This window comes from Littorina saxatilis, linkage group LG1 (genome assembly GCF_037325665.1).
Source record: "Littorina saxatilis isolate snail1 linkage group LG1, US_GU_Lsax_2.0, whole genome shotgun sequence".
Taxonomy (NCBI): Eukaryota; Metazoa; Mollusca; class Gastropoda; order Littorinimorpha; family Littorinidae; genus Littorina; species Littorina saxatilis.
The window spans coordinates 34088199-34103916 of NC_090245.1; the positions used below are offsets into that span (position 1 = coordinate 34088199).

At 40.8% G+C, this 15718-nt stretch overlaps 1 protein-coding gene across 2 annotated transcripts in view; it reads right to left on the minus strand.

The window, feature by feature from the left end:
• Positions 1-15718, minus strand: part of LOC138967715 (uncharacterized) — a 42917-nt gene that overhangs the window by 4982 nt on the left and 22217 nt on the right. For both annotated transcript variants that reach the window (XM_070340377.1, XM_070340372.1), the window contains exons 9-12: positions 4491-4526; positions 3568-3825; positions 2366-2665; positions 275-310 (exon numbers count right to left, since the gene is read on the minus strand). In XM_070340377.1, the coding sequence (XP_070196478.1) occupies positions 275-310; positions 2366-2665; positions 3568-3825; positions 4491-4526 (630 nt within the window). The remainder of the gene's footprint in view (positions 1-274; positions 311-2365; positions 2666-3567; positions 3826-4490; positions 4527-15718) is intronic.

Here is a 15718-nt window from a genome sequence, read left to right on the forward strand (position 1 = left end):
AAGTGTAGCACACATTCAGTTTTTGAAGTCCATTTACGACGATTTGATTGTTAACGTTGCAAAATATGTGTTAATTTTTTTCCCGTTGCGATATTCTTTTTTCAATAAAAACTTCTGAATTTTGATGCCTTAAACTTCTTCTTCTTCTTCTTCTTCTTCTTCTTCAGCGTTCCTAGATGCCTTAAAGAAAAACACCCCCCCTCCCCCCCAGGCAGACTCGCGCGCAGATACAGACATAAACACACATACAATAATATTACAGGTATTGTTTTACCATTGGGTTGCGAGGGTGTCTGACTGGCATCTGTGGCTGTAACAGACATATCATTTGATAAAAATTAGCAATAACTAGAGTAGATAGGCCTATGCCGAAGTTGTTTCCCTACTTTCTCTCTTAAATCTTAAGTGTATAGTACACCATTGCTCATTTCTTCTGGAACTGATCACCAACCAGTCAGTCACAGACACAAACATCGGTCAACAGACCGAGACAAACATACACAAACAGTTTGTCTAACCACTTGTTTGCGAGGGTGTCTGAGTGGCATCAGTGGCTGCAACACATATACGGTCAGATGAAATATGGCAATAAATTGAGTTTGCCTAAAATTGTGTGTTTGTGAAGGAAATCAAACGGCTAACAACTGAGTCAGGCGGAGTTAGTATTTGCATCCTTAATTCACGATTCACGAAAGCCAACGAGATACACGTGGAAAGTTATATTGCACGGAGTAAACACAGCTCACAAACCAGCGAACAGTTAACTTCGTGAATCGTAGCTAGTTTAGCAGCACAATTGACGACTGTCCATGGAGGAGAAAGGTCTCGATGTTAATCGCCCGGAGAGAATGCAGAAAAAGGTTCTAACCCTTACTTGTGTTTTCTGAGACGCGATCGTCAAAGCACTTTAACAGGTAACTTTAATAGGCATTCGAATATCGATATTTTGTGTATCGCGTAAGCTGAACCGATTTACATTGCAGAAACTAGTTCGTAGAGGACAGATTGTAAAAACAAGATGTCCGCTCTTCATGTTTGTGCAGTGCGTCCAGTAACTTGTCCATGAGAAGAGGATTGTGGCCAGATGCCGGGAAAGAAGAATAATCTGAGAAGCCACCGAATATCTTATTTCTCTGGACCAGTTTAGCTGAAGTTGGACGGGACTTTCACGAAGCTAGCAACGAGGTTACAGGAAAGTCCGTACAGTTGGACCCAGAAAGGTCACGGGACGAAGTGAACTGGTTAGGTCGAGATCGCCAGTCGGAGAATTAAGTACATACTACTTCTTTCAAGTGAAGGACATATCGGCAGTTTTGTGTGTGTGCTATAGTTAAGTTAAGCCATGTTCAGGAGAACCTATTTAATTAAGATGTAATTAGTATTTAGCAACTAGATTAGACGGTTGCCGCAGTCTGGTCCAAATCCTAACTGTGAACTGTGACTGCATTTTTTTCACTTACACACTAGCCGTGTGTCGGTATTATACTGTGGATATCGTGTGCCAGTGATTTCACGGACTGTGTGTGTGTTTTTCTGTTTACCTCACGGGTAGCGATTTTTGATGGATCCGGGTAAGATTATTGTGTTAGTTTGTGCACGGGATTGTCAAACCTGTCTTCAAACCTGTGAGTACCCGGTTTTGAATCCATAACCCTGATATCTTTCTTTTCATGATTGTGTGTGTATGTGTGTATATATATATATATATATATATATATATATATATATATATATATATATATATACAACATCAGAAATTGTGAAAGAAACAATTGAAAGTCAGCAGAGACTTTCTTCCGAGATTTGTTAAAATCTCTTAGCAGAGATAGATAGAGAAATAAGTATCCCTTCACAGACAGCCTATTGGGAGCATCAGACCCTCCTCAAGGGGGACCGAGATTTACAGAGCAAAGTCCCTTTGTGGGGGACGTATCGCAAGGTAATCTAGTCCTGAGGAGGACCATTGTATTTGTACCTAGACCAGACACGTGTTTCGACACTATTGTGTCTCATCAGTGGTCATAACTGTATTATTTATTTGACCAAATACAGTGGAGGGAACTTATAATTGGAGTTGTTGTTTGTTACTCAATGGTATCATTGTCGCGCATATATGCATTCATACACAGTGTTTGCCTACTTTCTAGTATTTTACGCGAAACGTATCCCACACACGTGTTCCTGCGCTGGTGCCATTCATGGTCTAAAACTTGTCAACCAGAACTCCAGAAGATCAATCTCGAACTAGGACAAAGCTTCGTCGTCAATGATTATTTCTATAACGTCACCTTCATCGAATTGACTTGAGTTAGATCACACATTTTGAATTGACCGTGAAAGATCACCAACTTTAGCTTCCACTTACCTCTGCAAGTCTGCTCCTGCAACACCGCCTTGATGTCACCCATTTCGAAGAAGCTCTTGGCCACGAAGACGCGGTCGGACTGTCCGGTAATGTTCTGCAGCTCGCCCTTTGAGATGCCCTTGCCGACACCCATAACCAACAGCGCGATGCCTGCCTTTCTGGCGGCCTCAGCCTGTGTCTTAGTCTTGGAGACGTTGTTGGACTTGCCGTCAGTGATGATGATGGCGATGTTGGGCACGCCGGGGCGGTCGCCGTTGCTGCTTTTGAACATGACGTCCTTCAAGTGGCGAAGGGCGTCGGCTGGGAGGGAAGTAATTAGCGATGTAAATGTAACATTGGTCAAATGGTGTCACAAGATATCGATATCATGTCCTCGCGCCCCCTAATTGGCGTAGAGGCGCGTCCCCCGGGTGGTGGATGGGGGAGCCTTCTCTACTAACCTCTGAGAGAAGGTCGCATCACTCTCGATGCCGTGAACCTAATTAGGATCTTTTTCTTGTTTCTTCTCTATTTCTGCCTCCCCAAAGTCCTTTTACTTTCCTTTTCTCACCCATAAAATTCTTCACTTATTACCCTTGTTAAGTGGTTCTTGTATAGAATATAGTCAATGTTTGTAAAGATTTTAGTCAAGCAGTATGTAAGAAATGTTTAGTCCTTTGTACTGGAAACTTGCATTCTCCCAGTAAGGTCATATATTGTACTACGTTGCAAGCCCCTGGAGCAATTTTTTGATTAGTGCTTTTGTGAACAAGAAACACTTAACAAGTGGCTCTATCCCATCTCCCCCCTTTCCCCTATCCCATCTCCCCCCTTTCCCTCGTCGCGATATAACCTTCGTGGTTGAAAACGACGTTAAACACCAAATAAAGAAATAAAGAAAGATATCGATATCATGTGGATCTTTGGGGTTCTTGTACTGTTGCTATTTAAATCAGGTTTGTGTGTCTATCTGTCCTTGAGCTGACCCTTGCTGACCAGTTGTTCATGTACACCACAATGCTGTGCGTGCGTCTATATTTCCTCTTTCATCTTTTTAATTCAACCATATCAAACTTTCTCAAAATGTCCATCAGAGTATGTTCGTATATAGTTTCTTAAACCGAAATCTCCCACCATTTTGACATCTAATTATGCAGACATGATGTAAGCCCAGAAAGACATCAATGTTTCTGTCCTTCACTGTGTACATGTACCTCACTCACCTGTGTTGGTGGTTCCTGGGTTGAACTTGATGTTGTTGGTGGCATTCATCAACTGCTGCTTGTCGTTGAACTGGTTGAGGTGGAACTCGGTGTTAGTCTTAACGGAGAACTTCTCCACGCCCACACGGATGCTGTCCGGACCGATGTCCCAGTCCTTGGTCAGACTGTTGACGAAGGACAGCAGCAGCTTGAAGTTGGACTCTCTCACGCTGGCCGACGAGTCCAGCACGAACACGATGTCCGCCTCGGTGCCGCACTCTGCCAAAGCAACTCGTGTATTTCAATGCTTGACTAAAGGTGATCAGTAACTGTAAATATTTCATGTCTAAATGATGGTCGGATCTGCTTGCAACTTTGACAGTGTGTCGTGCAATTTGCTTTGCCTTCTTTTGCCAGAACGATTGAGGCTCATCAGGTATGATTTATGAACAGTCCGACAACTTGGGACGAGTATGATGTCAACGTGGGAATACATCAACATGCGATCTCTTTCTGTTTTGATGTCACACAAACACGCACATATGCACGCACGCATTCATGCATGCACGCACACACACACACACACACACACACACACACCGGCATGCACGCACACACACACACGCACACAGACAGACAGACAGACAGACAGACACACACACACACACACACACACACACACACAAAACACACGACAACACACACACACACACACACACACACACACATACACGACAACAAACTAACACACATATACATACACACACACACACACACACACACACACACACACACACGAACCAACATACAGGCAGGCATGAGCATACACACACACATACACACACACACATGTACACACACGCACATACCAGCACACACACACACACACACACACACACACACACACACACACTAATACACACACACATAAAATATTGTTTTACCATTGGGTTGCGAGGATGTCAGAGTAGCATCAGTGTCTACAACAAACAGTCAATTGACAAATGCCGAGGATCAATAGATTATACCCATATTTTGTTCTCAATCATATGTTGGGATTCAAGACAACGTAATGAAAACAATTCAAACGATCAGGATGTTATAAGATAACAGTAGGCCTACATATAGATTTATTGAAGTGTACCGGTGTATGTGATGTTATTATGTTTAGATATCAGACAAACATATTTTATGAAAATCTTAGCCATTATATCTTTGGTATGATGGTTATACGCATACATATGTCTCACCAACACATATTCCATCAACACATACACATTTCAGGGGCGGAGCAGTTAAGCCAGAGGGGGGGGGGGGGGGGGGTTTACAACCTGGGGTTCAGGGGGTAGACTCCTTGTGGGGTACATGGGTAGGCCCCGTAGGGGGGTCTGGCGGGCTTTTCCCCCCAGAAGCTGAAGAATTTTAGCTATTTTATGAACAATTTATGACTTATCCTTGATTTTAAACATGATCAACTAGTGTTAGCAGCCACTTATTACATTTAGTCAAGTTTTGACTAAATGTTTTAACATAGAGGGGGGAATCGAGACGAGGGTCGTGGTGTATGTGTGTGTGTGTGTGTGTGTGTGTGTGTGTGTGTGTGTGTGTGTGTGTGTGTGTAGAGCGATTCAGACTAAACTACTGGGCCGATCTTTATGAAATTTGACATGAGAGTTCCTGGGTATGATATCCCCGGACTTTTTTTTCATTTTTTCGATAAATACCTTTGATGACGTCATATCCGGTGTCACGATCTAGTGACATAGACCAAGAAAGTGTCACTCAGTGGGGTGCCTTCTCTTGGTCAATTGCGGCGCACGGATTTTTCGGGGGTGATTCTGCTTTGCGAGGCAGAATTGTGGATAGCTGAACTTGATATGTGACAAGGTTAGTCACGTGTTATTGTCAAGGTTGTCTGTCTGAGACACCGTAACTGGGCACTTGACACTCAGCGGCAGAAGAAGAAGGATCGATACAGCGGTTTCTAGAGTATGAGGGTCTTCACCGAATAGAATATTCGGGCACTCTAGAGGAACTTCAACGAGATATCACCTTCTCACCGCCACATGTTCGCTGAGGACGAGTCGTCAATTTTCCTTCGCCGTGCGATGGTCTTCGCATAAGTATTCGGCAAGGGTTTTTTGGATGTTGTTGTCACTGTTGACGAACAGAGGCCATTCCAGGGAGGAAGCGGGTTTTGCTTCCATGAGAGTGCTACATTCATAGGCTGTTTGAGGTAATAAATCATTATTTAACGCTGTTGACGAGTCTGTGTTTGTGGAATGAAATACTCTCTGTTGTTCTTTCCAGGTTAGCGCATAATTTGCTCTCTGTGACGCTAAAATACTAATCTGTATATGGTTTTTGCAGATAGGGAGAGAAGGACGGAAAACGGCTGTTTTGTTGTTGTGAAAAGTCCATTTGTGCAGGCCCACGTGCTCGATGAGATATGTAAAGATGACATGTTTAAAGGTGGAGGGTGAGGGGTAGCTGACATGTTTAGTGCACCGATGCTTTCTGTTTGCAGCCTTTTCCTAACTTCTGTTCGGCTGCCTTTTGCGGGACACTGCTAGCTGCAGACGTGGTAACCGGGACCGGACTTAACCAGCAAACCGGCTAACCAGCGAACCGGCTAACCAGCGAACCAGCTAACCAGCGACTGGGTGCGGCGCCTGATGCCTCCACAGTTCCCTGCTTCGTCACCACGCTAACCAGCACTTCATTCGACGGAGCAGTTGTGGAGGCTAAAAAGACTAATTACAGGCCGTCCACCCAGTGGCCAAAGAAAGCTAAGTGCACCATGTCTTATGCACCCCGTTGACCACCGTTGTCATTTATGCTATCTGTGATTATACTCGAGTAGTGACGACGTGGGGTGTGTGACACCTGCATGAACTAGCACTTTTGGAGCAGAACAGTCGTATTTTCTTATCTTTACACGGGATCAGCGTGTTACTATAATTTTCTATATTCTAACTGGCATTTTGTCAGTGACCACGGGTTTTTTACGTTTTTGTGAACGTAAAAGAACATATTTTGAGTGAAGTCTCGAGGGAGGTGGCGAGTTTTTACATAAACAGGCGTCTGAAACTTATACTTTTGTTGTCTCTATTTAATTGTATGACTGCGAGAGTGGATCGTGGTGTGGTTAGTTAGTTAGTAGTAACTAACCGTTTCATAATCACCTTAAGTGATATATTGAAACGTGACATCCGGCTTTTTGTAAAAGTTGAGGCGGCACTGTCACACCCTCATTATTCAATTAAATTGATTGAAATTTTGGCAAAGCAATCTTCGACGAAGGCCGGGGTTTGGTATTGCATTTCAGCTTGGTGGCTTAAAAACTAATGAGTGAGTTTGGTCATTAAAAATCGGAAACTTCTAATTAAAATTATTTTTTTATTAAACGATCCAAAAACAATTTCATCTTATTCTTCGTCATTTTCTGATTCCAAAAACATATACATATGTTATATTTGGATTAAAAACAAGCTCTGAAAATTAAAAATATAAAAATTATGATCAAAATTAAATTTCCGAAATCGTTTTAAAAACTATTTCATCTTATTCCTTGTCGGTTCCTGATTCCAAAAACATATAGATATGATATGTTTGGATTAAAAACACGCTCAGAAAGTTAAAACGAAGAGAGATACAGTAAAGCACAGCGCAACCGCTACCGCGCCAAACAGGCTCGTCACTTTCACTGCCTTTTGCACTAGCGGCGGACTACGTTCAGTTTCATTCTGTGAGTTCCACAGCTTGACTAAATGTAGTAATTTCGCCTTACGCGACTTGTTATTTCTTTTAAAGTTAGTATTACTTTTTTTTGTTTTGACAGCCGGGGGGGTGGGGGGTGGTTCCGGAACCCCTGTAACCCCCCCCCCCCCTTAATCCGCCCCTACATTTAAAGGAGATTAACGAATTTAAAAAAGTCAAAAGAAAATGTTAATGTCCATTGTAGCTCAAACACATTTATAACAGTTTATAAGGAATATTGTAACAATCAGTGGTATTTATTAAACGCCCCACATGATGTGCTTGGCAAGTTTAAAACAAGTCGCGTAAGGCGAAAATACAATATTTAGTCAAGTAGCTGTCGAACTCACAGAATGAAACTGAACGCAATGCCATTTTTCAGCAAGACCGTATACTCGTAGCATCGTCAGTCCACCGCTCATGGCTAAGGCAGTGAAATTGACAAGAAGAGCGGGGTAGTAGTTGCGCTAAGAAGGATAGCACGCTTTTCTGTACCTCTCTTTGTTTTAACTTTCTGAGCGTGTTTTTAATCCAAACATATCATATGTTTTTGGAATCAGGAACCGACAAGGAATAAGATGAAAGTGTTTTTAAATTGATTTGGACAATTTAATTTTGATAATAATTTTTATATATTTAATTTTCAGAGCTTGTTTTTAATCCGAATATAACATATTTATATGTTTTTGGAATCAACAAATGATGGAGAATAAGATAAACGTAAATTTGGATCGTTTTATAAATTTGTATTTTTTTTTTACAATTTTCAGATTTTTAATGACCAAAGTCATTAATTAATTTTTAAGCCACCAAGCTGAAATGCAATACCGAAGTCCGGGCTTTGTCGAAGATTACTTGACCAAAATTTCAACCAATTTGGTTGAAAAATGAGGGCGTGACAGTGCCGCCTCAACTTTCACGAAAAGCCGGATATGACGTCATCAAAGACATTTATCAAAAAAATGAAAAAAACGTTCGGGGATATCATACCCAGGAACTCTCATGTCAAATTTCATAAAGATCGGTCCAGTAGTTTGGTCTGAATCGCTCTACACACACGCACGCACGCACGCACACACGCACGCACACACGCACACACATACACCACGACCCTCGTTTCGATTCCCCCTCGATGTTAAAATATTTAGTCAAAACTTGACTAAATATAAACAAGTCGCGTAAGGCGAAAATACAATATTTAGTCAAGTAGCTGTCGAACTCACAGAATGAAACTGAACGCAATGCCATTTTTCAGCAAGACCGTATACTCATAGCATCGTCAGTCCACCGTTCAGGCAGTGAAATTGACAAGAAGAGCGGTTTAGTAGTTGCGCTGAGAAGGATAGCACGCTTTTCTATACCTCTCTTCGTTTTAACTTTCTGAGCGTGTTTTTAATCCAAACATATCATATCTATATGTTTTTGGAATCAGGAACCGACAAGGAATAAGATGAAAGTGTTTTTAAATTGATTTGGACAATTTAATTTTGATAATAATTTTTATATTTTTAATTTTCAGAGCTTGTTTTTAATTCAAATATAACATATTTATATGTTTTTGGAATCAGAAAATAATGGAGAATAAGATAAACGTAAATTTGGATCGTTTTATAATTTTTTATTTTTTTTTACAATTTTCAGATTTTTAATGACCAAAGTCATTAATTAATTTTTAAGCCATCACGCTGAAATGCAATACCGAAGTCCGGGCTTCGTCGAAGACTACTTGACCAAAATTTCAACCAATTTGGTTGAAAAATGAGAGCGTGACAGTGCCGCCTCAACTTTCACGAAAAGCCGGATATGACGTCATCAAAGACATTTATCGAAAAAAGGAGAAAAGTATCCGGGGATATCAATCCCAGGAATTCTCATGTAAAATTTCATAAAGATCGGCCCAGTAGTTTGGTCTGAATCGCTCTACACGCACGCACGCACGCACGCACACACACACACACACACACACACACACACACACACACACACACACATACACCACGACCCTCGTTTCGATTCCCCCTCGATGTTAAAATATTTAGTCAAAACTTGACTAAATATAACAAGTCGCGTAAGGCGAAAATACAATATTTAGTCAAGTAGCTGTCGAACTCACAGAATGAAACTGAACGCAACGCAACGCAGCAAGACCGTATACTCGTAGCATCGTCACTCCACCGCCCGTGGCAAAGGCAGTGCCCGTGGAATTGACAAGAAGAGCGGGGTATTCGTTGCGCTGAGAAGGATAGCACGCTTTTCTGTACCTCTCTTCGTTTTAACTTTCTGAGCGTGTTTTTAATCCAAACATATCATATCTATATATTTTTGGAATCAGGAACCGACAAGGAATCAGATGAAAGTGTTTTTAAATTGATTTCAAAAAAAAAATGTTGATAATAATTTTTATATATTTAATTTTCAGAGCTTGTTTTTAATCCGAATATATCATATTTATATGTTTTTGGAATCAGCAAATGATGGAGAATAAAATAAACGTAAATTTGGATCGTTTTATAAATTTTTATTTTTTTTTACAATTTTCAGATTTTTAATGACCAAAGTCATTAATTAATTTTTAAGCCACCAAGCTGAAATGCAATACCGAAGTCCGGGCTTCGTCGAAGATTACTTGACCAAAATTTCAACCAATTTGGTTGAAAAATGAGGGCGTGACAGTGCCGCCTCAACTTTCACGAAAAGCCGGATATGACGTCATCAAAGACATTTATCAAAAAAATGAAAAAAACGTTCGGGGATTTCATACCCAGGAACTCTCATGTCAAATTTCATAAAGATCGGTCCAGTAGTTTAGTCTGAATCGCTCTACACACACACACACACACACGCACGCACACACGCACATACACCATGACCCTCGTTTCGATTCCCCCTCGATGTTAAAATATTTAGTCAAAACTTGACTAAATATAAAAAGAAAACAAGTCGCGTAAGGCGAAAATACAATATTTAGTCAAGTAGCTGTCGAACTCACAGAATGAAACTGAACGCAACGCAACGCAGCAAGACCGTATACTCGTAGCATCGTCACTCAACCGCCCTTGGCAAAGGCAGTGCACGTGGAATTGACAAGAAGAGCGGGGTATTCGTTGCGCTGAGAAGGATAGCACGCTTTTCTGTACCTCTCTTTGTTTTAACTTTCTGAGCGTGTTTTTAATCCAAACATATCATATCTATATATTTTTGGAATCAGGAACCGACAAGGAATAAGATGAAAGTGTTTTTAAATTGATTTCGAAAAAGAAATTTTGATAATAATTTTTATATATTTAATTTTCAGAGCTTGTTTTTAATCCGAATATAACATATTTATATGTTTTTGGAATCAGAAAATGATGGAGAATAAGATAAACGTAAATTTGGATCGTTTTATAAATTTTTATTTTTTTTTACAATTTTCAGATTTTTAATGACCAAAGTCATTAATTAATTTTTAAGCCACCAAGCTGAAATGCAATACCGAACCCCGGGCTTCGTCGAAGAGTACTTGACCAAAATTTCAACCAATTTGGTTGAAAAATGAGGGCGTGACAGTGCCGCCTCAACTTTCACGAAAAGCCGGATGTGACGTCATCAAAGACATTTATCAAAAAAATGAAAAAAACGTTCGGGGATTTCATACCCAGGAACTCTCATGTCAAATTTCATAAAGATCGGTCCAGTAGTTTAGTCTGAATCGCTCTACACACACACACACACACACACACACACACAGACACACACACGCACACACACACGCACATACACCACGTCCCTCGTTTCGATTCCCCCTCGATGTTAAAATATTTAGTCAAAACTTGACTAAATATAAAAAAAGTCGCGTAAGGCGAAAATACAATATTTAGTCAAGTAGCTGTCGAACTCACAGAATGAAACTGAACGCAATGCCATTTTTCAGCAAGACCGTATACTCGTGTATACAACTCTCCTGTGTTCACTTTCAAGTGAATAACTATCGTTCTGATATCATTTTAAAGTGAAGCTAAAGAAACCTGGTATCGGCACTGCTGTGCATCTCCTATGATCTCAATGGTATCAAGGCACGCCTTTGCTGCGACAAGGTTTGCCGATACCGGCACTTGTCTTGTCTAGACAGTGACGTCATTCATAGATGACGCCAATCATAAATGACGTTTGTCAAGGGAACTTATGCTTTCAAGTGTTGCTGCTTCCAGTGACAGGAAGGTATAGAGATTGATCATTGTATACAATCAATTTATCATTGTATACACAAATTACACAAACGTCATCTTGTGAGGGACCAACAAATATTGAAACTCTCGGATGATTTTTTTGTGTGGTATCAACCTCGACCTACGGTCTCGGTTGATACCACAAAAAAATCATCCTCGAGTTTATACAATATTATGCCCATATTTTGTTCTCAATCATATGTTGGGATTCAAGACAACGTAATGAAAACAATTCAAACGATCAGGATGTTATAAGATAACAGTAGGCCTACATATAGATTTATTGAAGTGTACCGGTGTATGTGATGTTATTATGTTTAGATATCAGACAAACATATTTTATGAAAATCTTAGCCATTAGCCTATATCTTTGGTATGATGGTTATACGCATACATATGTCTCACCAACACATATTCCATCAACACATACACATTTCAGGGGCGGAGCAGTTAAGCCAGAGGGGGGGGGGGGGGGGTTTACAACCTGGGGTTCAGGGGGTAGACTCCTTGTGGGGTACATGGGTAGGCCCCGTAGGGGGGTCTGGCGGGCTTTTCCCCCCAGAAGCTGAAGAATTTTAGCTATTTTATGAACAATTTATGACTTATCCTTGATTTTAAACATGATCAACTAGTGTTAGCAGCCACTCATTACATTTAGTCAAGTTTTGACTAAATGTTTTAACATAGAGGGGGGAATCGAGACGAGGGTCGTGGTGTATGTGTGTGTGTGTGTGTGTGTGTGTGTGTGTGTGTGTGTGTGTGTGTGTGTGTGTGTAGAGCGATTCAGACTAAACTACTGGGCCGATCTTTATGAAATTTGACATGAGAGTTCCTGGGTATGATATCCCCGGACTTTTTTTTCATTTTTTCGATAAATACCTTTGATGACGTCATATCCGGTGTCACGATCTAGTGACATAGACCAAGAAAGTGTCACTCAGTGGGGTGCCTTCTCTTGGTCAATTGCGGCGCACGGATTTTTCGGGGGTGATTCTGCTTTGCGAGGCAGAATTGTCGATAGCTGAACTTGATATGTGACAAGGTTAGTCACGTGTTTTTGTCAAGGTTGTCTGTCTGAGACACTATAACTGGGCACTTGACACTCAGCGGCAGAAGAAGAAGGATCGATACAGCGGTTTCTAGAGTATGAGGGTCTTCACCGAATAGAATATTCGGGCACTCTAGAGGAACTTCAACGAGATATCACCTTCTCACCGCCACATGTTCGCTGAGGACGAGTCGTCAATTTTCCTTCGCCGTGCGATGGTCTTCGCATAAGTATTCGGCAAGGGTTTTTTGGATGTTTGTGTCACTGTTGACGAACAGAGGCCATTCCAGGGAGGAAGCGGGTTTTGCTTCCATGAGAGTGCTACATTCATAGGCTGTTTGAGGTAATAAATCATTATTTAACGCTGTTGACGAGTCTGTGTTTGTGGAATGAAATACTCTCTGTTGTTCTTTCCAGGTTAGCGCATAATTTGCTCTCTGTGACGCTAAAATACTAATCTGTATATGGTTTTTGCAGATAGGGAGAGAAGGACGGAAAACGGCTGTTTTGTTGTTGTGAAAAGTCCATTTGTGCAGGCCCACGTGCTCGATGAGATATGTAAAGATGACATGTTTAAAGGTGGAGGGTGAGGGGTAGCTGACATGTTTAGTGCACCGATGCTTTCTGTTTGCAGCCTTTTCCTAACTTCTGTTCGGCTGCCTTTTGCGGGACACTGCTAGCTGCAGACGTGGTAACCGGGACCGGACTTAACCAGCAAACCGGCTAACCAGCGAACCGGCTAACCAGCGAACCGGCTAACCAGCTAACCAGCGACTGGGTGCGGCGCCTGATGCCTCCACAGTTCCCTGCTTCGTCACCACGCTAACCAGCACTTCATTCGACGGAGCAGTTGTGGAGGCTAAAAAGACTAATTACAGGCCGTCCACCCAGTGGCCAAAGAAAGCTAAGTGCACCATGTCTTATGCACCCCGTTGACCACCGTTGTCATTTATGCTATCTGTGATTATACTCGAGTAGTGACGACGTGGGGTGTGTGACACCTGCATGAACTAGCACTTTTGGAGCAGAACAGTCGTATTTTCTTATCTTTACACGGGATCAGCGTGTTACTATAATTTTCTATTCTAACTGGCATTTTGTCAGTGACCACGGGTTTTTTACGTTTTTGTGAACGTAAAAGAACATATTTTGAGTGAAGTCTCGAGGGAGGTGGCGAGTTTTTACATAAACAGGCGTCTGAAACTTATACTTTTGTTGTCTCTATTAAATTGTATGACTGCGAGAGTGGGTCGTGGTGTGGTTAGTTAGTTAGTAGTAACTAACCGTTTCATAATCGCCTTATGTGATATATTGAAACGTGACATCCGGCTTTTTGTAAAAGTTGAGGCGGCACTGTCACACCCTCATTATTCAATTAAATTGATTGAAATTTTGGCAAAGCAATCTTCGACGAAGGCCGGGGTTTGGTATTGCATTTCAGCTTGGTGGCTTAAAAACTAATGAGTGAGTTTGGTCATTAAAAATCGGAAACTTCTAATTAAAATTATTTTTTTATTAAACGATCCAAAAACAATTTCATCTTATTCTTCGTCATTTTCTGATTCCAAAAACATATACATATGTTATATTTGGATTAAAAACAAGCTCTGAAAATTAAAAATATAAAAATTATGATCAAAATTAAATTTCCGAAATCGTTTTAAAAACTATTTCATCTTATTCCTTGTCGGTTCCTGATTCCAAAAACATATAGATATGATATGTTTGGATTAAAAACACGCTCAGAAAGTTAAAACGAAGAGAGATACAGTAAAGCACAGCGCAACCGCTACCGCGCCAAACAGGCTCGTCACTTTCACTGCCTTTTGCACTAGCGGCGGACTACGTTCAGTTTCATTCTGTGAGTTCCACAGCTTGACTAAATGTAGTAATTTCGCCTTACGCGACTTGTTATTTCTTTTAAAGTTAGTATTACTTTTTTTTTTGACAGCCGGGGGGGGGGGGGGGGGTGGTTCCGGAACCCCTGTAACCCCCCCCCCCCCCCCCCCTTAATCCGCCCCTACATTTAAAGGAGATTAACGAATTTAAAAAAGTCAAAAGAAAATGTTAATGTCCATTGTAGCTCAAACACATGTATAACAGTTTATAAGGAATATTGTAACAATCAGTGGTATTTATTAAACGCCCCACATGATGTGCTTGGCAAGTTTAAAACAAGTCGCGTAAGGCGAAAATACAATATTTAGTCAAGTAGCTGTCGAACTCACAGAATGAAACTGAACGCAATGCCATTTTTCAGCAAGACCGTATACTCGTAGCATCGTCAGTCCACCGCTCATGGCTAAGGCAGTGAAATTGACAAGAAGAGCGGGGTAGTAGTTGCGCTAAGAAGGATAGCACGCTTTTCTGTACCTCTCTTTGTTTTAACTTTCTGAGCGTGTTTTTAATCCAAACATATCATATGTTTTTGGAATCAGGAACCGACAAGGAATAAGATGAAAGTGTTTTTAAATTGATTTGGACAATTTAATTTTGATAATAATTTTTATATATTTAATTTTCAGAGCTTGTTTTTAATCCGAATATAACATATTTATATGTTTTTGGAATCAACAAATGATGGAGAATAAGATAAACGTAAATTTGGATCGTTTTATAAATTTTTATTTTTTTTTTACAATTTTCAGATTTTTAATGACCAAAGTCATTAATTAATTTTTAAGCCACCAAGCTGAAATGCAATACCGAAGTCCGGGCTTTGTCGAAGATTACTTGACCAAAATTTCAACCAATTTGGTTGAAAAATGAGGGCGTGACAGTGCCGCCTCAACTTTCACGAAAGCCGGATATGACGTCATCAAAGACATTTATCAAACAAATGAAACAAACGTTCGGGGATATCATACCCAGGAACTCTCTTGTCAAATTTCATAGAGATCGGTCCAGTAGTTTGGTCTAAATCGCTCTACACACACACACGCACGTACGCACACACGCACGCACACACGCACACACATACACCACGACCCTCGTTTCGATTCCCCCTCGATGTTAAAATATTTAGTCAAAACTTGACTAAATATAAACAAGTCGCGTAAGGCGAAAATACAATATTTAGTCAAGTAGCTGTCGAACTCACAGAATGAAACTGAACGCAATGCCATTTTTCATCAAGACCGTATACTCATAGCATCGT